Here is a 23,718-nt window from a genome sequence, read left to right on the forward strand (position 1 = left end):
TCAGGATGGCAACTAAACAGATGTTATTGACTTACTGTGTCAATGTGACATAATTAATGTATTGTTTATACTTTTCTTTGAACGTTGTTTATATGCTCTAAACTCAATAAATTGTTGTAAATTACTCGATAGAATTGACGAGTAATTAAAATTGACAACAGTACGTTACTACATTATGAGTAAAAGAAAGATGTTGTCTGCAATAGGAAAAGAAAGTAATGTTAAAAAGAATAATAAACACTGGTCTTTAGGTCTAATTGAATCTATGAATGATCCAAAACATATTTATAAAGAAACCGACAGAGTGGTGGTTATAAAGGACAAGTATCCGAAAGCAAAAATACATTATCTAATGCTACCTCGTGATAACATAGAGAGCATACACAAGTTAAACAAGAAACATATTAGTATTTTGAAAGAATTTGGTAGTATATTGCAAGACATAATTGAAGAAAATAAGGATGTGACATTGAAAGCTGGGTTTCATGCGGTCCCTAGCATGCAAAGACTGCATATGCATATTATAAGCACAGATATGGTATCACCATGCCTTAGAACGAAAATACATTGGAATAGTTTTACTACAGATTTTTTTATACCATATGAAGGTAAATTAAAAATTCATACTAATCTACAATATACCTATAGTCTGCATAAAACTGCTAGACCGCTCTCTGAATAAAGATTTTTCATTTTTTTTTTTTTTATTTAATTCAAAAAATGGTACACATAAAATACATTTAATTATAGCTTGCCAAACTGTACATACAGTTTGTTGGCAAAGTATATGCTCAGTTTGTATACACATGTTTTGTACCCCCTTATATTATAAATATAAATACTATATACCAAAACAAAAAATAGAAGAAAACAAAAGAAAGAAAAACAAAAGTAAGTAACTAAATAATCTGACCACTATCATAGTATTTCAATACTAAGTTTTTTTTAACTTTAACTTTATAGTATGCAAAGCAAATTTTTTGGTTTGTCTGATTTCATCTATTTTATTATATATTTTAGGAACCATGTATTTTGTTGTCCTTTCCCCATAGTATTAGTATGATATATTTCATATTAGTATGATATATTCTGATTATCAGCACAAGTAAAATAATCACACCGCAAAATAATGTGTGACACATAATATACTAATTCAAAAATAATAAATCTACCGACATTATAATAAGTAACACATAAAATTATCAGAACATAGTTATCAATATTTTTAACCCACAATTTGCTCCTATATTTCAAATAGGCGCTTTTGGCTTTCTTTTAAATTTTTACGGTATGTTTGTTTCCTAAATATCTGTATGGTATAAATTTACGAATAACGTAGGAAGCAATTGAGAAGCAATCTGTGGTATTTGTAAATTTAAGCTATTATGCATAGTTATTACGCTACGCTATGTTCACCGACCATCCTGACGTCAGAATGGCCGGTAAACTTAAAATGTTGTTTTTATTCTAAATTATGAAGGAAGCAACTCTCTCGTCTTTGGAAGCAATGGGAAGCAACTTGGAAGCAATTTTTCGACACTATTTGAGAGCTAAATACGACTGTTCACCCGCCATTCTGACGGTCACCCTTGGTTGCATAAATTTATTTGGCTTGTTATACCTACTATTCTGTCTACTTTTTATTTCTACTTTATAATTTTCACTGAAATACTGTTGATGCGCAAACATATATGTAACTTCTTTATTTACTGGCAATATGCTAGTCAAGTTAAACAGGTCTTCATAATGCCCTTTACAGGAGCTTTTAGTGTTTTTAAATATAAATGAATCGCACTGCCATATCAAAATGTACGACTACATCTGCTCGCAACATTTTCAGAACGGACTAGCAGTTTGGCACGGACTATATTTAACTACTTATTGCCTACAGAATCCGCTTCGATCCTGGGGGTAGGAAAGGTTTCAAGAAATTATTTATTCTACAAAATATGAAGCATTAATTCACCCACTAAAATAGTGATTGAAGCATTAATGTTGCTAACAGGGATGTTATAGAGATGCTCAACTGTAATTGAGCCTATGAGTTATCTAAAATAAAATAAATTCTATCTGGAACCAAAACCAAATCATTAGGAGATTTTAAATATAGTACCAAAGTAAGCTGGCCTATATATTCAAATTGTTATTGACAACCCGACGAGACGACCCGTGTGGCGGAGCGGTCACCATACCGGTCTGACGTGCAAAGGATCCCGGGTTCGATCCCCGGCCAGACAGATATCTGAATGATGAATTTAGATTTCTGTTTCTTAGTCTGGGTGTTTGTGTATTTGTCTATGTGTGTCCATGGCACCCACGACACAGGGAATCCTAGTGTGGGGCTGTGAGTGTAGAAAGCGTTTGTTTGTTTATTTATGTGTATTTTCTTTACTTTTATAATTCCTTTAAAATCTGTAACTGAAACTATTTGATAAATGGAAAAAAAATCCACAGCCGTGATCAAATCCAGATAGCATTTTAATCGAATATGTTGTATCTATAACATCCCTGATTCTTACATCTTAAATTACATTTTTCCAATAAATGTGGAAAATAAAAAAAACCCACTAAAGTCTATTGTCTTTATTGTTGCAGATGTGTTAAGAAAAATAGAACAAAATGGTCATATAGAGGTAATGTCAACAGATTTACATAAATCTTTACTGGCCACAAAGCTCAAGTGTAATAAGTGTAGCTATGTACCAAGAAACATGCCTCAGCTGCGAAAACATTTGGCAAAACACGTTCAGTATGGAGTTTTAAATACTTTATGGAACTTTACATAATAATTATAGTATAAGCGATTGCACGTAATTTATTGCCAAAAATAATATAAATTTAATACTTTTTCAAAGATATTATTAAATGCTATTTATTCTAAAATGAAGTATTGTAATTTTATTTACATCATGTTTATCAAATTATATCACTAATGTACCTATTTATGAGTGTCAAGTGCAAATCCAAAAATGCATTTGGATTCATCATTCATCGCCTTTTTTAGCCTTCTGTTGTATTATGCAAATAACCTAGATTTAAAGGAGCAACAAATTTTGCACTTCATCAATCATTCATCAATTTTGCACTTCATCATCATCATTGTAGTTATAGAGTAAAACAATAATTGTCTACTATTTTCAGACACTATACACAATTGTACTTGTTGAAATCCATTATTTGTTAACAAAGCCTGCATATATGTGTATCTCTCGATAATGTTTTAATTAATATATCGTTTAAAATATCATGATTTATTTACACACTTATTTAAAATACTACTGTTATTAGTAGCAATGCTATAATTTAATGCAAGTTCATTTCAAAAGTTCAATCTTAGAGATTAAGAAAATACCTAATTAATATTACATTGTCATGAGAATTAAAATGTCTGTATTAAACTAAAAGTCTAATTTTACTATGGCACATTGCCTCTGCAAACATATTTACTTGAGCGTGGACTGTCTCCATCTGTAATAGAACTTGATGTTTCACTCATATCAGCGTCTGGGGTGTACATCTCTAAATTACGCCTTTTGAAAGTTTTCTTAGATGTCGCCGAAGGTGGTGTGGCACAGTCTGAGCCACTATTATTAAGACTAGATAAACAACTACTGGTAGGTGAAAAAAATGTGGCCTTTTGTGATAAATCCTCACTATCATTTTCCATGGGCGTGACTGGCGCTGGTAGGGAAAGTTTTGAACATCTTACAGGGGTAGTGACTACTGGTTCTGGAATAATTGGCGTCACTGTCTCTGTGACAGACGTGTTTGGTTTTTCCCATGCCTCCTTCATAGTTCTTCCAGACCTAGCCATCAAAACTTGCAATGGATCATCAATACCGAGTTTTTCACACAGTGTAACTGTTTGCGGATTTATTATTGGTTCCATTTGTTCAACATACCTCTTGCTTGGCATGTATATAGGTGCGGTTCTTATAAAACTATTTGGGTTTATGATTAAGTCACCCATCAGTCTATTCACGCTTTCTATTTCTTGTGCTGTTGGTGTAAATTCATATCTGAAAATAAGTAATAAATCACAATATTACATATATACAATAACATTTTAATAAGTGGTATGTTTGGCACAGGTAGACTCATGTGACAGTTGGTAACAGAAGTTTATGGGCAGCAGTGGCCATCAGGTGGACTACAAACTCATTTACTATGACAATGCTTTATATAAAAACTTACATCTCATTCCCTCCTGGTCCAGGAAGATGACAATCCATATTCTTCACACTTAACAGATGGTTGGTATTCTTCAAAATAGCTAGCCACTCTGCATCATGTTTCAAAAGTTTATCACCATCATATTCTTCCGACAACTTTAAAATCTGCAAGTGTCTGCGCTTGGGGAGACACTTGTCTAGAGCTAAGAACTTTGTTTCTTCAATGCCATCCCCGTGCTTCACGAGGGCAGCAAACTGGCAATGTAAGTGAGCAGCAAACCAATATTCTGGTTTAAGTAAGTGTAGCAACTTCTCAGCTGGTGGACTCCCTAGTTGGTTCGTTTCTATGTCCTCCCTGAAGAACAAAATAGGTGTCTTTAAAAATAAATGAATAAACAAATGTTGTTTCTACAATACAAGTTATGGAGCCCTCAGTAGCAATGAGTTAGGGGTGTGCCCCTAACTCTCACAATTTCTAAAATGCTAAAATCGCACAAGGAAAAAGGTAATTTCTGACGATCCTGATGAGAAGAATGGGATAAAATTATTAAAATTGTGTATTGTCATTGGTTCTTGATTATTGTTCAAAATTTTTAATGAATCGGATAGTTCAAAGTAGGTAAAAATCGAGTTCAAAGATTCTGTTACATACATACATACATACAAAGATACAACCCAAGCTAATAAAAGTGTGGTAAAATGTTGTTAAGCACAGGACCATTAATATGTTATATTACTTAAAAGTAATTGCTTACTTCAAATATACTTCTAACTCCTAACACAAATTATATATACATAACATTTTGAGATGGTAGAACCCTTTGTGCTTCGACTCAGGCAGCACCACCTATTTCTTCCTAATAACACCAGTACCAATGCTGTGTTCTGGTTTGAAGGGTGTGGTAAGGGTGACAATATTTTTCCTGGGGTGATTACAGATGCCCATAAGTGGCAGAGGTCAGTTAACATCAGGTGGACTGCATGCACCCCTGCTACTCCAATATTATAAAAAAAATACATAAATCTATTTCTAACACTATACATATACATAAATCCAGCTTACCGAAAAAATTGTTTTCTCTTCAACAAATTCTCCACATCACCATAATTCGTAATACCCCTTGGCCAGTCATGTGATAACATTATATGGACTTTTTCCTTTAATTGACTGAGCCTGTACACATCAATTGATCTCACGTGATAAACACTCCGAAGGGATCCTTGGTTGTAAGGAGGACTCTCCCAAAGCCCTTGTAAATAATCATGTCCTTTGTATATACCAGAAATTCCTATAAAAGACAAATAATACAATGGTAACAATACAATAATAATATTAATTATTAATTCTATAATCCCATATCCATAATAATATAATCCCATCTTATGGATGACATATTTCCTAGCGTAAGAAGACTTAAAAAAAGAGTAGTCTAGGACCTACTCAAATGAGATCTTAGAGGGCATGTCACAGGACCTGAGCCTCGCATAAAACCACACGTCCTAAATATTGCTGAATGTCCGTAGCGACAGTTTGCAATAGCATCTAGTGGGAAAAAAAATTATAAAATATAAGTCAGCTGAGTATGTCTAATGAACATGAACAAAAAGTATAAATTAATTAATTAAACATGAATGAATAATTTTGATTAATTTATTTTTAGTTTAATTAGTATTTAGTTTTATTGTTGCGAATATTATACTGTATATAACCTTATTATTATCCAATAAACAAACCTGTCTGTCCAACATGAATGTCTCATACATATAAGAATACCACAAAATAAACAGTTCCTACAAATAAACAAGTTATAGACACATGGGGCAAAATATCTATGCTATTGATAATATTAGTGTACACTTGTTTCTAGCATAAAGCAGTTCTAGCGTTTAAGTGGAAGAGTACATGCCGACTGACTTAACTGTGGTGACCACCTTAGTTCTCCGGAGGCACAGCATATTGACTTTAGATTGAACTGTTATATATGAAGCTGGCTGCATATATCCCAAGGCATCAACGCCCACATGTCACCGGCATTCTAAATAGCATTTTCTCCCAGTCAACCAAGTCAAGTTAGGGATGTGCAGAAAAATTGAATTCCATGCTCATATGCTACATCTACCTTACAATAGAAGTATAAATATTTAACTATTAACTTCATATTACCTCCGATCCTAAGATTACCAAACTGGACAACACCGGCTCTACCCATGTAGTAGATGTTTGGTGCTACCCAACCACCATATGGTAATTCTTGCAAGTAGTTGGACGCCTCATGGTTTCCTCCGATGAATATAGTTAGAATGGGAGCTTTCCTCTCACCACTGTAATACCTTGTCAGAAAATAAAATGTAAGTATGATTAAATTTGACATCAAAATTTTCTACGTCAGGTTTTACAACCAACTACATGTTGCTTACAAATATTGTAGATATATTATTAGCTAAGCACAGTAACAATGGCAAGACTCTCCTTTCTAAGGGCTTATTTTATTAATTTATTAAGTGTTATTTTATTTATTAAGTGGTGGATGTTTTAAGACCATTACGTGAAGTACATTCTTGCAACACGTATGGAGTCCCTATAGAAAATAAGTACTTTTTACAAGGAACTACTTTGTTGGAATGTTTGTACACTTTAATTCCATATAGCAATATAAATATTATTATGTCTCGTATTTATCAGCATGTACAATAATTTAGTTTAGATACTTACTTGTAAAATGTGCACATATGTTGATACTTCTGAGGTACTGCCATAGCCCGTAAATCAGTTTGATTCCGAACGGACTGGAAGTCGCCACAGCAGATCAACAGATCAATGTTTATTGCTTCTCTGTCTTGTAATGTTTCTATACACTCGTATATTTTTTCTAACTCGCCATGAGCACAACCTTCTATAGCAATCCTCATTTTATAAATTAAGTATTTTAACTAAAATCTTCATTTATTTATTCACAAGCGTCGATAAACGCCGAGGTCGCTGAGATGCCGACAAAAAACAAACCTAACTAAACTAAGCCAATAATTGTCATTTGTCAACGAGACAAGCCGATAATGACCAATGTGTCAATTTTAAAGTAACGTCAAACAACCATAGACAAAGAGCACATGCGCACGTGATAATCTAACATGTTTCTACTGTAAGTAGACTTAGGTCTGCATCAACAATGTAAGGAGGTCTTTACAATAAAGCATAGATATTAATTACTTAGAAAATATGGAACCAACAAAATGTTGAAAAGTTTTAATTCAAATAAACTGTTAAATATATTTTATAGTAAATAAAATAAATAATTTGCGACGCTCGCTAAAAAAAATGAAATCACAGACAAATTTATGTTGCTAATATTAAAAAAAAAAAAGAAAACGGATGTTACGAATTACATCATATGCGCGCCAACTTTTGGATTTGCTGTAAATGTAGGAGTACAAATTTTTGAATCAGTTGAGTTGCAATGATTGATCAAGCACTTGACGATAACATTTCGGAAAATGACGAAGAGGAAAGTTTTTTCCAAGATGTTGATATTTTGCAAAAACATGGTATAAATGTAGCTGATATAAAAAAGCTTAAAGGTGCCGGAATATGTACCATAAAAGGTATTCAAATGTCGACAAAAAAGAAATTATGTAATATAAAGGGATTCTCAGATGCAAAAGTAGATAAAATTAAAGAAGCTTGTTTAAAAGTCGTTACGCTTGGCTTTATGACGGCTTTGGAAGTTAGTGATCGACGCAAACAAGTTTTTAAAATCAGTACTGGAAGCAGCGAACTAGAGTAAGTGAAAATAATAGAAAGCGTTCTTACAATAAATTATTCAGTATTAAGGGAGATAGCAAACTTTATTCTATAAATATTTAGGGTTAAAGGTAAAGATAGGACAATCATCAATCAAGGAAATATTGAACAATAAACGGTAATTATATTTGCGAGGAATAGGTACAATAGAACTCGACTACTTAATAAGACAATGATGGACTTTATTAAAGTGGAAAAACGTACATATGGATCAGCTTTCCATATTTATTAACTATTTAAGTATTCGCGTAATATTTGATTTAAGTGTTTTACTTTGAAATCGGACACGGAACCCGTAAAAATCGAAAATCTAACCGTTATGGGTGAATTAAAGTCATTAAGGGTCATTTATACTTAAATATAATTAAGCTTGTCCATTTGTAAGAAAAACACGTTGATAATGTAATGATTTACAAAAAAAAATCAAATAATACAAAATTGCAGTAAGCTTCTAGCAGGGGGCATAGAGTCAATGGCGATCACGGAGGTTTTTGGCGAGTTCCGTACAGGCAAAACGCAGTTGTCACATACTCTGTGCGTGACTACACAGATTCCTACCCCTACCGGCTACCACGGAGGGAAAGTCATGTTTTTAGACACGGAGCACACATTGTATCCTTTTATATAAACAACACCACTTTTATAATTAATATATTGCCGCCTGCCGCAAATTCTCTCCAATCACCAAGGGTTGACTGGTAGAGAATGCCATTAGGCATTAAGTCTGCCCTGTTGTAATATAACTTTGTGTTACTTTTACAATAAATATATAAATAAATATTGTATTATGAGCGTATATGGGGGAGGAGGTATTAGGGAGGTCAGAATTTAGACGACCTATTTTGAAATTAAATTTTACTAAGCACGAATGTTAGATCTTGGAGACATTTTTATATAACATTTTGTTTGTATTATGTTGGATACCATAATAGTCGATTATTGGTATCTTTAAAATTTAAACCATTATTTCCCATTTTGAAAAAAACGTAAGATACTAGAAATTATGCAATAATTATGCACATATTATTTATCAGCGCAACGATGAAAATGACGTTTTACTATGCAATTTACAGCACATCGTGTGATGTCTGATTAATCTGACTCGTGTGATGAATCACATATAAATATACATATTATTTTAACACGTGCCAGACGATGTACGTAAGTATAAATATAAAAGATAACATAGCGTTCGCGGCAAATATTGCGTTGTGAATATATCCTTTGATTTTTTTTATAATATAGGAGTAGCAGACGAGCATACAGTTCAAATGATGGTAAGTGGCTACTGCCGCACCTGTAATCAATCCCAGATAGGATCAGATATTCCTACCTGAGGTCGGCCACAGATTCGCCGCTACCCCTGAGGACTAAGCCGGAACACCTCGCAATAGTGATTGTTCTAATTGCTTCTTTTTACCACATTGGAGTAGCAAATGAGCTGCAGTCAACCTGATGGTAATTGGTCACTTGTGCTAACGGATATTTGCAACCAACTTCATATAATATGTAGAACAGGTTATACTTAAAGTTGGTCACAGATGCGCAGCCACTCCTGACGACTAAGATGGTCCTCACTGAAACGTAGAATAGCATTTGTTATAAATGCTTCTTGTTTTTACCAAAGTGTAATATTTTGGTGAAATATAACTAAAGTCGCATAGTCCCTAGAAAGCTATTTTCACCATATTCTTACAATTTGTATAGAAAGCTTGCTCTTGTGCAATTTTTGAATGTACGATATATTTTTTGGTATTTGGTTCGAAAACAGTATTTGTTGATTGTACTAAGTACCTATATAACATTGATCGAAGTTTCTTAAAGACAAATATTTTTATACGATAGAACTGTTCACTTCATCCATGCATTACCGGGTCATTTACCTCTTTCAATTGAAAATAAAAATTTATTAAAAAATCTACTTACAATATTCTTCGTATTAGTTTAATTAAATTGTTGTTTATTTAACGTTTCTGTAAACTTTTTATCTATCATTTCCTTAAAATATACTAGTCGTCCAGATAGATTAAGACCGATCGCTGATAGATTCAACTTGGATCAAAACGCTGTTTTAGACAATGTTCTATACGCGAGAGCCTACACTTCTGAACATCAGGTTGGTACTATGCTTAAATCTATTCATGGTTGTAACTCTTTTAGTATCTTACAGCTAAGCAAATGTCTCTCCTAAAAGTGGGAAGGGCTGGAGTATATTGCAACAAACTTTTCCAATGCGGTTCGGGGGAGAATATCTTATTTACTTCATATTATTAAATGAATTGTTATTTAGAAACAATCGTGCTGTTCCTGAAACTAGCTGAACCAGTTCTATTAGAATTTATACGCAAATATAATAGACATTCAGTTATTGATATAAATTATGTATAAATTAAATTTATATTGTCCTAACAACTTTCAGGCAGAACTTCTAGATTTCGTCGCTGCAAAGTTTCACGAAGAAGCAGGCGTATTCAAGCTATTAATAGTTGATTCAATTATGGCCCTATTCCGAGTGGATTTTTCAGGGCGCGGGGAACTTGCAGACAGACAGCAAAAACTCGCACAAGTACTATCTAGACTTCAAAAGGTAGGCGATTCTTTAACAGTATTAAAATTTTCCATTTGACAACATTTTCCACGTACAAGAACATCACCTACATAGTATTGTAGTTGCACACAGTGTTCATATATAAATACAAAGTTTATAAATAACATGTTTTATCACTAGAGATAAAGATGAAACTATGGCGTTTGAAATGTTGAAATTAGTCATAGCCATGATCTACGCCTCTAGATAACAACATCTCGTCGTCCACTGTTTATTGTATCTTGTGTTGATAATAAGCATCCGGGAGTCTACACATGGGGTTTTAGATAACGTAAAATGTCGTAAAACGTCGTAGTTTTATTTTTTATATTTAGTTACAGTATAAAATGGACTTGTAGGATTAATGGTAATACCTACTTAAGTAACCTGACTATCGATATCTGTACTGGACCTAAATGGGAGACGTACCTAAGTATTATATTGAGGGTCAATCACAGGTAAAAATTCCGTACGCCATCAAGTAAATCAAAGAATCGCTGTAATCAAAAAATATCTATCTATCGTGACATATTAGATCCAACCGCTATAAAACTGTAGAATGAAGGGACAAATTTTTTTTTAACAAAATTACAACCGACTTCTATGTCACTACAAAGTAAAAAATAATTCAATATATGTCGTTCGACAACGGCGTAAACAGCGTGTCCAATAACAGCGCGTTCATAAACGGCGAAGTTATGGCTGTTATATTTACATGGGTTTTTTTTTATAATATAGGAGTAGCTGACGAGCATGCAGTCCACCTGATGGTAAGGCTACTGCCGCCCATGGACATCTGCAATCAATCCCAGACAGGATTAGATATTCCTGTCTGAGGTCGGCCACAGATGCGCCGCTACCCCTGAGGACTAAGCTGGAACGCCTCGGAAAAGTATGTCTCCCTTACCACACCCTTCAAACCGGAACACAGCAGCGCCTAACACTGCTGTTATTAGGTAGAAATAGGTGTGGCGGTGGTGCCGCCGGAGTCAAACCACAATGGGTTCTACCACCTTCAAAGGAGGACCTTCACCTTGAGGAGTTCCCCTTATTTTCTCCAGAACCCATAGATGGATCCTAATCATATTTAAGTGGGAAAAAGTTTCAGCTCGTCTCTACACAATAAAGAAAAGAATAATTAAAATCGGTCCACTAACGGCGGAGTAATTCGTGTACATACATAAAAAAATATACCGGCTGAATTGAGAACCACCTCCTTTTTGAAGTCGGTTAAAAAAGTTATAGAACACTGCGTTTCTGTAACTGAAAAAATCGCATCAGTATTGGGATTGGTGGGATTTGTACATCGAATCTAACATTTGAACTTCGGCGTGTAGAATTAAAAAAAAATCAAACAACAAATATTGTTCATTTTTCACTTATTTATGTTGTATTTGTAAATGTCAGTCATAAATTAAATTATATTTGTATTTGCCAAACAGATATCTGAAGAATACAACGTAGCAGTATTCATAACAAACCAAATGACCGCGGATCCTGGTGCTACGTTATCTTTCCAAGTTGACCCTAAAAAACCCATCGGAGGGAATATTCTTGCCCACGCTTCTACAACCAGAATTGCCTTAAGGAAAGGTCGAGGGGAAAATAGGATCGCCAAGATATATGACTCTCCCGATTTACCCGAGAGCGAGGCGACCTTCGCTATAACTAACGGGGGTGTTTCTGATGCCAAAGATTAAGTAATTAAGTATTCCTTATTGTATATTAATACTTATAATGTTCTTGTACATACCTATTTAGTAACTTAAAAACTTCAAACAAATATTAACACATACATACATGCGTCCATATATAACAATATATTATATTGTTTTTCAGGAGATATTGCATAAAATGCAGATTAGCAGATAATGAAGAAACGTGTTATTAGATAAAAGTTACGCAACAATGTCTTATAAATAGTCTTTATTAGCAAAAGTGACTGGCCTATAAATTACCGGATCTAAATGATCAGATAACTCCCGTAACCCTCACACGTAATGGCCTGTTAACAAACTCCAGTCGTTAAATCATTCGGAATCGTCATCATAAGTGGCGTGACTGGACCCAGCCAATTAAGTTGGCGCTACGATTAGATAAACACACGCATTTAAAGTGTGCAGTGCTTATATGGTTACAGTGACGCATTATTATATGAACAAACTTTAGATAATTGCTATGAGAATAAATAATAATAACCGTTTAAAAGTTGCCTTTTTATTTACTATTTTTTTCATTCATATTTACATTCATGTCAATGAAATAATTAACATTAAATATTTCCCAGTTATTGGACAATAAAATAAGCAAGAGTATGACGAAACAATATGAAAGCACGGACAGACGTTTAATTTTTTTAAATTCTACTAGTAATTTTAATATTATGTAAATACTTAACTACAAAAGATAATGCTATTTTTTTCACCCTCGATATTATCTTTGTAATATATCTTGTATATTTAAAACGATTGTATATTCAAATTTGTATATATATTACGATACTATCTTGTATATTTAGAATCCTTTAAACACAATACATCTGTATTTTAATGACTATAAATGCCAATTGCTCTTAGAGTTTGGGTTAGAGTGAATATATTTAATACAGTTGTACTTATTCTCCGCTTGATTACAAATTAAGTAACCAATCTGTACTTTAAACAAACTTTAGAGGGTACGTGTACGACGTGTACGTTACGCTTAATGACATTCAGATACTATTATTCTAAATAGCGCGCTTCTCAATGACTACCAATAATAACAGGTTAAATGACAGACTGTGGGTTAAATTTTGTTTAATGTAATGACATGTGTAAAATTACCTATCTATGTGTAAAATATAATTTATTTGATTGTCTTTTAAATCCAGAATGAGTCATGCTTTTCCACTGACAACTTTACATGTGTAGAACTTGTCAGCTGTCAATATATAATTAACACTTGTCATTGTCAGTTCAAATAATTATCTTGAATGGAGAGGTGGTGTGGTCGCCCGTTTAGTCAGACGATTTTTATTTATTAAAGGAAAAATATACCGTTTACGCAATATATATTAATTTAATCTAACGTTACAACAAAAAATCATGAGTGATAAAATTGAAGAGAAAAAGGAAATAAGAGTGTGGTGCGATGGGTGGTGAGTAAACGAATTTTCAATTTTTCTATTCGGCCGGCCGCCCATTTCTTTTGTTTTTCTCTTATTAGGTTATTTCCGTCCGCTAAATCGTAAATGTTTTATTTGCTAATGTGTTAAGTGTCGGAAATATCACACGTATTTCATTTAGTAATGTGCGTATCCGGTATACTCGACGCGGCTCTATTTCTACTAATATATTAATAATATTTTTCGTATTTTCTTTCATTTTCGACGATCAGTTTTACTAAAAAACATTTCAAGATCAAAAAAATTAGTATTTCTTTTTTAAAATCCAAAAAGCTTGTCATTCCAATTACAGCTATGACATGGTCCATTTTGGCCATGCCAACTCTCTGAGGCAGGCGAAAGCACTGGGTGACGTGTTGATAGTGGGTGTGCACACAGATGAGGAGATCTCTAAGCATAAAGGTCCTCCTGTGTTCACACAAGAGGAGCGCTACAAGATGGTGCGGGCCATCAAGTGGGTAGACCAGGTTGTGGAAGGTGCACCGTATGTCACCACCCTAGAAACCTTAGACAAATATCAGTGTGACTTCTGTGTACATGGAGGTGGGTTACATTAATTATTTTTTAATAAAATTTTGCTAATAAAATATGATTAAACACTTAATTCTTGTCATGGGAAAAATTAGTAATAATATCGTTTATTCATAAATATTTTGAATTCAGTAAATAAAAACGATCATTAATGTGCCAATGAGCGGATTTTGGGTCTGCATTGAAAATGTCTAAATTTAAAGGGCTACAAACAAAAGTGCTATGTTAAGTCTGTTATCCACATCAATGATTTATTGAAAAGTGAAAAATATACGTTTTTAAAGACAAGATTTATTTGCTACTGATTCAATGCATCTTAATTATATTCTTACGTTTATAATGGCTTTGGTTTCAGATGATATAACTGTAACGGCAGATGGAATAGACACATATCACTTAGTAAAAAGTGCTGGGAGATACAGGTATTTATTTTTAATAAATATTTATTACAAATTTAGTTAATGTAATTCACATGAGATTGAATTGAGTCTATTATATTAGTGCATTGAGATCTTTATTCGGTCCCACCTGCGGAGGAAGATAGAGCTGAGGAGGAAAATGGCTTGATAAAATTTAAACATATGAGGGATTCACTTCATATAAATTTTGGGAGCACCGTAGGCTTCATTTTAAGCATTCAGGTTTTTGTTTTTATGATAATTACTTGTTTAAGATTCTACAAAAATGGCCCAATTTGTTTCCATTTAATTTTTTTATTACATGCTAATTTGATAAATCAAATTTAATGTCTAGTTATCATGCATAAAAGCTTAGCGAATGGCAATAATTAAAATATTACAGGTATATAAATTTTAATTACAGGTGTAAAGCAAATTTAATTACTTATTGTTATGTTATAAATTATTCATTATTTGTATTATCTTTTTTTCAGAGAGGTTTCAAGAACTGCCGGTGTGTCAACAACAGACTTAGTTGGCAGAATGTTATTACTCACACGAGAACACTTCAAGTAATCACTTTATTATTTATTTGAATGCGAAAAAGGATGTAATTACAAAAGATGTATCATTTTGTAGAACTGGCATAAAAAGAATTGAAATTGTTTTTATTTAGTCTTTTTATTTTGAAGTAAAAAATATTACACTTAGGGTATTGTTTGATTTCAGGAGAGGTGACAAAGAGTACACAGTGGCACTGGAGCACTCGTCAAATCTAGGCACTGACTCCACCGCGCGCTCACCGTACACCGGTTGTTCCCAGTTTTTGCCAACCACACAGAAGATTATACAGTTTAGCAGTGGTCTCTCACCAAAGCCTACTGATAAGGTATGTGTATTAATAAAATAGTATGCGGTTGAAAAAAAAGTTATACTTCTTTAACGTATTTAATAAATAAAAGAACGCGTGTATCAATTTGTTCATATCCAAGAAGGTAAGCTATCACTAAACAATTAAAAATATAAAATGATTGGTACAAATTTATACAACACAAGACTTCACAAAACCATATTTAACGTAATATATACTAACATTTATGCAAAATTTGTAATATTAACTAGTGACAATAATAATAATGCCCAAAAGAAGTATATTACAACATAGAAGCAACTGCATTTCACATTATTGAAATTTTAATTTAGCATGGCCATCTCAAAACATATTATGATGCCTTGTGCATGCCAAATCATGTATGAAATTCAGATGATAATATAAAAGTAACACAGGTACGTGAATAATTGTGGGATTCGTATTAAAATGAGGTTTTCTTTATATACTAATAAAAAATGTATATGTATATTCCACAAACATTGTGCGTGTGAATTTTCACCTCTGTAAACCACCAAACATTAAAATAACCTATGAAATACCCATGGACTTTTTCCCTAAATACGTAAATATTCGCTTCCTAATAAAAAACGGTACAAAACAATCGTGTGAATATATAATTCTTTGAGATAACAACATAATTGGGTCATGAAATACTCTATGCCACTACATCACGCTTATAGTAAAACAATAAATGATACGTTAAAAATGCTTATCTGCATACACCCGACATGAAATCAACGCATGCATAATGAATCAGATAACACAAACCGTGACAAGAAGTGATTGAAAACTAACCAATTGATTGGAGCATGGTAAAAATTGGCCAAGGGCGAGTCGAACTCGCACATTGAGGGTTCCGTACCACGAAATTTTCATTTAAATTTTATTTTTAGTATTTGTTATCATAGCAGCCATAGAAGTAAAATGCATTTGTTAATTGTTGTAGTGTTTTTTTATAGGGGCACTGTTATACATACTCTGTAAAAAATTCAAGTGGCTATTGACCCTAAAATTGTTATTGAATAAAATAATATAAACCGTGCAAATATTTAATGTACCGTTTAAATGTTATAAAATAACTCGACAATGGAGTAAAGTGAATGATTTCGCACGGATTATGATTTACCGACACCAATATGTAACTAACAGTTAATAAATAGGAGTCTTACGGTGTTATGCTATACTTATGGGCATTTATATGGCCTCATACTATACGAAATCTACTTTGTAATCACAATTCAAACAAAAGTTATAATACTCCAGACTTGCGGATACCTAAAGTCTGTATGGAAATTATAACATGAAATTATTAATATTAAAGAATATTATATAATCTCCTCCTTTTCGAAGTCGATAAAGAATTATCCTTTATCATACTTTTTTTAGTATTAAGTAATATGAAAAATCGGCTTGGTGAAGTCGAACTCTAAGGGTTCCATATCACTGATATAGGAAGTTTTACCTAAAAAATTATTAATAGTTTCTCATGATGTGAAAATCTTCTTACAAGTTGATGAGATAAAATATTTCATATAATTTTAAGTTACAATGTAGCGGTTATATTCGATGCGCTATTTTTGCCGGATAGCCTCTTGAAGCTTACGTAACATCCGAGTACTTGACGCGGAACTCTATTCAAAAATCTGCTTTATTTGAACGACCCTGACCTGCCAACCTTCACTAAGTTGTAAGAAGTTTATTTTTTATGCTTTAAAATTGATATTCTAGTATTCATCTTATGTTTGTTTACACCAATGTTTTCAAAGTACCCACTTTAAGTCGATAAACTTTTACAAGGGAGTAAAATATACATAAAAGTAATAAAATTCCGCCAAGCGTAAATAAAGTTCAAGTTAACTAAAAGAATACATTTTTGTTTTAATTTTATTTTAAGTGTGTGTTACGGAACCCTCAGTGCGTAAGTCAATTCTTAACTGGACAGTAAAAAAACTTTGTAGTGATTAACATAAAAGATCAACAATAAGTTGACAAAAGGTAAAATGATCTAACAATCGGAACTGATTAGCATATCAATTAATTATGCAATTGTTAATCTAAAACTTTGATCAAATACGATCTTAAAACAATTAGTTTGTCGGTGTGGCGTCATCTATGTATTTTGGGTGATACTTAAATATTTTTGATGTGAAAAAATGTTATAAATAATACATAAATAAATATTTATTTATTTTAACTAATTTAATAAGAAAGTTCCACAACAAACATCAATCCAGTATAACCGCTGGGTACGGGTCTTCTCTCACAACGGGCAGGATTACACCATAGTCCACCACGCTGGCCAAGTGCGGATTATTAGACTTCACATAGTTGTGAGAAGTTTTTTTTCACACGAAGTATAAAATAATTTTAGTAATTTCTAATACGTATATAACATTGAATAATCGAAAGAGGATTTGAAACTCGAAACCCCGGCGTGAAAGGTCTAAGTTTATTCTTTAGTGATAGCAATCATTGCTTCAATATCAACTTGTTACCAACGTATTATAAACTAGCTGACCCGGCAAACTTTGTACCGCCTCAAAATCTGTTTATCAAATATATTTCATATAAAATATAGCCTATGTTACTCGTGGATAATGTAACTTTCGAATGGTGAAAGAATTTTTAAAATCGGTCCAGTAGTTTTTGAGCCTATTCATTACAATCAAACAAACAAACAAAGTTTTCCTCTTTATAATATTAGTATAGATAAGTAGATAATATTATACAACCAGGTAGAATCTTTGAAGTATGTTTGGACTTTGAAACGAAGAGGTTAAGGCTGCTAGGTCAAATTCTGAGCCGGATTCGTAAATAAACAATTGTACAAAGATCACTAGTATCGCTATTGTTATCTGCTCACGACTATTGTTTGCTGTATGAATAAAAAAACAAGTTATTCCAAACATAAGCACTCGTCTTAGAAATGTAGAATAATTGCCTTTACCATAAATAAATAATTATTATTGTAGTGTCCGCTAAAAAAGGAAATAAATGGTTGTTTTTAATCGATAGAAGTGGCAAGTGAGCATGCAGACTTGTTGGTTAGAGGCCACTACCGCTAACATCATGGAGATCTGTAATATAATCAACCCCAGACAGAAGAGTCCTGTCCTGTCTGAAATCCGCTATAAATGCATCGCTACTGCACCTGAGGATTAACTTGAAACGCCTCGTTTAACAGTGCCGCCCTTAAAATCAGAACACAATAACGTTCGAAATGTTTGTTATGAGAAGGAGGCGTGGCAATGGATATGTGTAATACAAAAGGTAGTGGATAGTGTTATCATAATGATTCAACCGTAGACGCTCATGTTTTCATACGCGCCGGATGACCAAGACTCGCGCGTACCCAAGTGCATAGAGCTAACAATAGTTAGAACTGGCAATCCCTCTAAACCCTCCTAAGGTTAGGGTTTGAATCTCCATCACGTATCGATGGAAAAGATTTATTTTCTTCGAAAATCACAAATTGTTCAATCTTGATCAAGAGATATATGAAACTGAAAGTACGATGTAGGCAAATACATTTCGCGATCTATGAGAAATAAAAATTCGTTTATACAATTTGACCAAAAATTTTCTTATAAAATAGAAATTGTAAACATAAATAATATTTGCAATGATTAATTAACCTTTGATAGAATTGTAGTTCTTGACCTGAGGTTGGCCACAGATGCTTTGTTTGCACTATGCTCTCAAAAGGCATAGTTAACGTAGAAAATAATTCGTAGCTATACATTTATTATATTAAATCTTTAAAAAATATCTTTTTTTCAGGTGGTGTACGTAGCGGGCGCCTTCGATCTGTTCCATGTGGGCCACTTGGACTTCTTGGAGGCTGCGCACGCGCAGGGCGACTTCCTCATCGTCGGGCTGCACACCGACCTCGAGGTCAACCGCTACAAGGGCTCCAACTACCCTATAATGAATCTACATGAACGGGTGCTCTCTGTTTTAGCTTGTAAGGTAATAATTTGAAAAGTTATTTGAAATAATCTTTATTTGTGAATAGATTAATAAATTATAATGTCATCACTCATTACCTGACTCTAACCATTTTTTTAATCTATTTGATCTGATTTGAGAAACTTATATAAAGACTTGACTCGTTTAATTGTACCATGAATTTTAGCGTAAAAATCTACTCTTATCAGCCCCTAATTTTTAATTCCAAATTATTGGAAGCTCTTAGAACTGGGTACGAGTTAGAAAACTGTCTACATGGTAGTAGGTTTTAAATTATTAGGTAAAGTGGGAATTATTAAAATATTATAATTTGTATCGAAAATTAACTATACAATGTCTCTTCACTCGTAGACCTCACGAATATTCTGCATAAGTTCCTTAAGCACACCCAAAGGATAAATATACATATGCTGCTTACCTGAGCACAGAACCAGGAATCCTCTACATGTCAGACTGGCGTGGTGTCCATTACGCCACCCGATCGTCATTAATTAATTTATATAATGGTATATTCCAGTACGTGCACGAGGTGGTGATCGGCGCTCCGTACAGCGTGACGGCGGACCTGATGGACCACTTCCGCGTGGGCGTGGTCTGCCACGGCCTCACGCCCATCGCCAACGACGCGGACGGCTCCGACCCCTACACGGTGCCCAAGCAGCGGGGCTGTTTTAAGGTAGCTTTATATAAGTGGTATTTAAAGTTATTTTTTTATAATATAGGAGTAGCAGACGAGCATCCAGTCCACCTGATGGTAAGTGGCTACTGCCGCCCATAAAACTCTGTAATCAACCCCAGATAGGATTAGATATTCCTACCTGAGGTCGACCACAGATTCGCCGCTACTCCTGCGGACTAAGCCTCGGAAAAATATGTCTCCCTTCAAACCATAATACAGCAGCGTTTAACACGCCTGTTATGAGGCAGAAATAGGTGTCGCGGTGGTGCCGCCGGACTCGAACTACAAAGGGTTCTACCACCTGCAAAAACGTTGCCGTAAATGGTAAATGACAGTTGCCGTCTTGAGGCCGGGATTATTTCCACTGAGGCGCGATTCATTGCTGTTTACGTTGTGACATAAGCAACATGATATATCTATCACTTTTGTTACGACATTAGTACTATCGTGGTAGGCCACTACTCGACGGCTACAAAATCGCGCCAAATTGGGGTCTCCTGAGTTTTGAAACGATCTCTCATAAACATTGCTAAGTTACCTTGGAAATATTGCAAAATAATTAATTCTATTTTCAGACTTTAAATTCTGGCAACACCATGACAACCGAAGATATCGTAAATAGAATAATTCGCCATCGGCTCGAGTTTGAAGTGCGAAATACTCGCAAGGAGCAAAAGGAGATCGCTGTTATGAAGGTCCTGCAGAAGACCCACCTCAGCCAAAACGGTGATTGCAACGGGAAAGCCGACACCAGTCATTGAAACCAAATGTTATTAGTATATCAATGTGGGTTAATATTATGCATAATTATCGCTTATTATCTATAATTGGTTATCAAATAACCATAATTTATTACAACTTCTCTTAACATATGTCTTTAAATTTGGTTCTCGATTCATTATTCCTATGTGGCCGCCTATTTATTACAATTATTTTTTAATAAAATAGAACTATGGTGCAATACATGGATAATTATGGATCATATATTAATTATTATATATAACACAATGCAAAAGCGATGTATTTATTATTTATTTGGCAACCACCGACAATACATTTATTTTTTAGGATATTTTTGTGAAAAATATGCTAATTTATTATTTTTCATGTAATTTCTCCCTAGGCTCACACGACCTTACAAAGAATTAGCCAATCAAAAATTTGGATATGGATAATGGAATGATGGATGATGGCATGGGAGATCATTGCAGACTTTATAAAAGTAAAATCAAAGGTCGCAAACTGCAATCAATGATTTTAACAGCTAAGCTATATCAAAAGGCCCATACAAATTTATAATATGCCACATATAGTAATGTCATTCCTAGCAACGAACGGACACAATTAGCCCTTTCATCCAATGTGTGTTAATGACTCAATATTTGTTCTTCAAATACTCAGAATCTATATCGTCACTGGAAAGGCGTAAAGTCTAAAGGTGGGTACAGACTGCTGTACACAAAACAGCCACCAACGTCGAATTCTTTGGCGTTTTTTTTATCACAATATTCACTATTAATAATTAGGGATCGCCAATCATCGTCGCTAGTAATCGGTCGTCACGATACATTATCTTCAGTGTTCCCGACAGATTGAGCTATGTTCGCTGCGCGCACTGCGTCCACACTTATTAAATGATCCTTTCATGTTACATTACATTTTCATGTTACGTTGCAGCAGTTTGTACCCACCTTAACATGCAAAGTGGATACTTTGCGTGTTAGACTTTTGGCCTATCCAGTGCCGATATGATCGATTAATAGATCTTTATAATAATCATGTTTGATCCAGTGCGTTTCATTAAGCGTGTATGCTAATGGAAATAGGCGTATTTTAACATATGCAAATAAATAAATTTTACCAGAAATGGTATAAATATTGACAAGTAAAACACTTTGCAGTTATTCGATTACTTTTGACACTAACTAATTAAGTACCTATTAATTGTAATGTTATTAAAACTATTTTAAAAATAATTAATACTGAATCAATAAGATTGTTAAAATTCACATAACAGTATAAATAACTGGATTTTTGTTTCTTTATGTCAAAAGTCTTAATTTATGCAAATTATAATTATTACGACTTGCGTTTATTGTTTACATTATGGTATCCATGAACGGAGCATTTATTTAACTTTTTGTAAATAATACAAAATATTGAGACAACGAAGCTTTGTTGAGGACGTTTCCTATTATTAAAAGCGATTCCCAGTATCACTCGTAAGTCTAGTAAATATATAATTTTAGTTGAGACAGGTTGTCAATGTATGCGGTAAAAAATAACTTGTCTTTTGAGAGTTTTACCCAGTGATAATTACAATACTATTGTCATGTCATACTTGAGTGTGTTTTAAGGCTTTTTTCCTACCACGCGAGATTGTGCACGCATGCGGTTATGCGCATGCGCATATGGCAAGGTAAAGAACCATAGCTAGCTATATTGATCATTTTTGACAAAGAAACATAGATATTGTCTGGGATATTGTTAAACTAATGTATATCTTAAATTTAATAAGAGTCACTTGTGTCATAAAATTTACTATAAAATATTTTCCTTCGTCATTACTATGAGATGTATTATAATTTATTATACTTATATAAATGGAAATCTCGAAATAAAAATAAATAAATGTATTAGTAATTTTATTTTTACAGCAATATATTCCATAATTATGTTACATTTTTCTTTTATGTACCATGCTGCGTATAGGCGGCGAAACTGTACCAAATTTTTAAATATTAATTGTATAGAGTTTTAATTTCATAATATCTACATTAATTATTTATAAATTATACACAATCTTTATTGATGTAAATTATGGAAATATTATGTTATTTGTTACAATTTGGTGTACTACAAAATATTAATTATAATATATTCAAATATATGGTAGAGAAAGTTTGTTTTTTTTATTTGATAACCAGTATAAAGTGTTCCGAATTGGAGATCGTTTGTTAATTTTGTATTCCATGATATGATAACCATATAAACCTTATATCGGATAATTTTCTTTTAATTAATGAAATAGCCGTTGAATCCAGGGCTCTAATATAACTAAATGATTCGGTTTATACCTCTCCACTTTTTTACGTGTGATGGTTTTCAGAAACAGCTATTTGTTGTCAGCTGCATGAGCGGTTGTATTCAATGTCCCCAGGTATTGTATTTTTTTGTATTTACATTAATTTAATAAAAGTAAGCTAATGCTTTTTTTTTTTTTTTTTTTTTTTTCTTTTGTGGCTTTGGCGCATGGACGCTCAGCCAATGACACGTAAAAACGGGGAAACGAGGATTAGAAAAATAAAAAACGGATGAAATTTGGAAAAGGAAGGATCAGTACAGTAGGTTGAATATAAATTTACATACAGATAAAGATATAATAATTAAAGGTAGGTATATAAATATTAAATTTTAATATCATTTTTCATAATAAATAATGCTAAGATTTTATATATATCAGGATCAAGGGTAGACAATAAATATGGTATACATAGTGGAAATGATACATTCGTAAGACAAGATAGA

The 23,718-nt window shown here is 33.3% G+C and overlaps 4 protein-coding genes across 5 annotated transcripts; 3 read left to right on the top strand and 1 right to left on the bottom strand.

The window, feature by feature from the left end:
- Window positions 1–51: 51 nt before the first annotated feature.
- Window positions 52–2,883, top strand: Aptx (aprataxin). The gene is made up of 2 exons (XM_073091231.1): window positions 52–608; window positions 2,596–2,883. The coding sequence occupies exons 1-2, from the start codon at window positions 176–178 to the stop codon at window positions 2,784–2,786; spliced, it is 624 nt and encodes a 207-aa protein (XP_072947332.1). The 5' UTR covers window positions 52–175; the 3' UTR covers window positions 2,787–2,883.
- Window positions 2,569–7,183, bottom strand: ldbr (lariat debranching enzyme). The gene is made up of 5 exons (XM_073091229.1): window positions 6,886–7,183; window positions 6,337–6,503; window positions 5,236–5,461; window positions 4,195–4,527; window positions 2,569–4,019 (listed from the first exon to the last, which is right to left on the bottom strand). The coding sequence occupies exons 1-5, from the start codon at window positions 7,080–7,082 to the stop codon at window positions 3,416–3,418; spliced, it is 1,527 nt and encodes a 508-aa protein (XP_072947330.1). The 5' UTR covers window positions 7,083–7,183; the 3' UTR covers window positions 2,569–3,415.
- A 444-nt stretch (window positions 7,184–7,627) lies between these two features.
- Window positions 7,628–12,742, top strand: Dmc1 (Dmc1 homolog). The gene is made up of 6 exons (XM_073091501.1): window positions 7,628–7,950; window positions 8,416–8,583; window positions 9,985–10,087; window positions 10,391–10,558; window positions 12,001–12,258; window positions 12,398–12,742. The coding sequence occupies exons 1-5, from the start codon at window positions 7,628–7,630 to the stop codon at window positions 12,256–12,258; spliced, it is 1,020 nt and encodes a 339-aa protein (XP_072947602.1). The 3' UTR covers window positions 12,398–12,742.
- Window positions 12,743–13,496: 754 nt separating this feature from the next.
- Pect (phosphoethanolamine cytidylyltransferase) lies at window positions 13,497–23,094 on the top strand. 2 transcript variants are annotated; one of them, XM_073091300.1, is made up of 8 exons: window positions 13,497–13,694; window positions 14,014–14,264; window positions 14,608–14,674; window positions 15,145–15,222; window positions 15,383–15,539; window positions 19,323–19,511; window positions 20,029–20,187; window positions 20,766–23,094. In XM_073091300.1, the coding sequence occupies exons 1-8, from the start codon at window positions 13,642–13,644 to the stop codon at window positions 20,949–20,951; spliced, it is 1,140 nt and encodes a 379-aa protein (XP_072947401.1). In that variant the 5' UTR covers window positions 13,497–13,641; the 3' UTR covers window positions 20,952–23,094. The 2 variants fall into 2 exon arrangements, with proteins under 2 accessions (XP_072947401.1, XP_072947400.1); XM_073091299.1 differs by having other exon boundaries at window positions 13,498–13,694; window positions 15,380–15,539.
- Window positions 23,095–23,718: the final 624 nt, after the last annotated feature.

Source organism: Epargyreus clarus, unplaced genomic scaffold, assembly GCF_041222505.1.
Source record: "Epargyreus clarus isolate Ecla_fem2 unplaced genomic scaffold, WU_Ecla_fem_2.2 ptg000034l, whole genome shotgun sequence".
Lineage (NCBI taxonomy): Eukaryota > Metazoa > Arthropoda > Insecta > Lepidoptera > Hesperiidae > Epargyreus > Epargyreus clarus.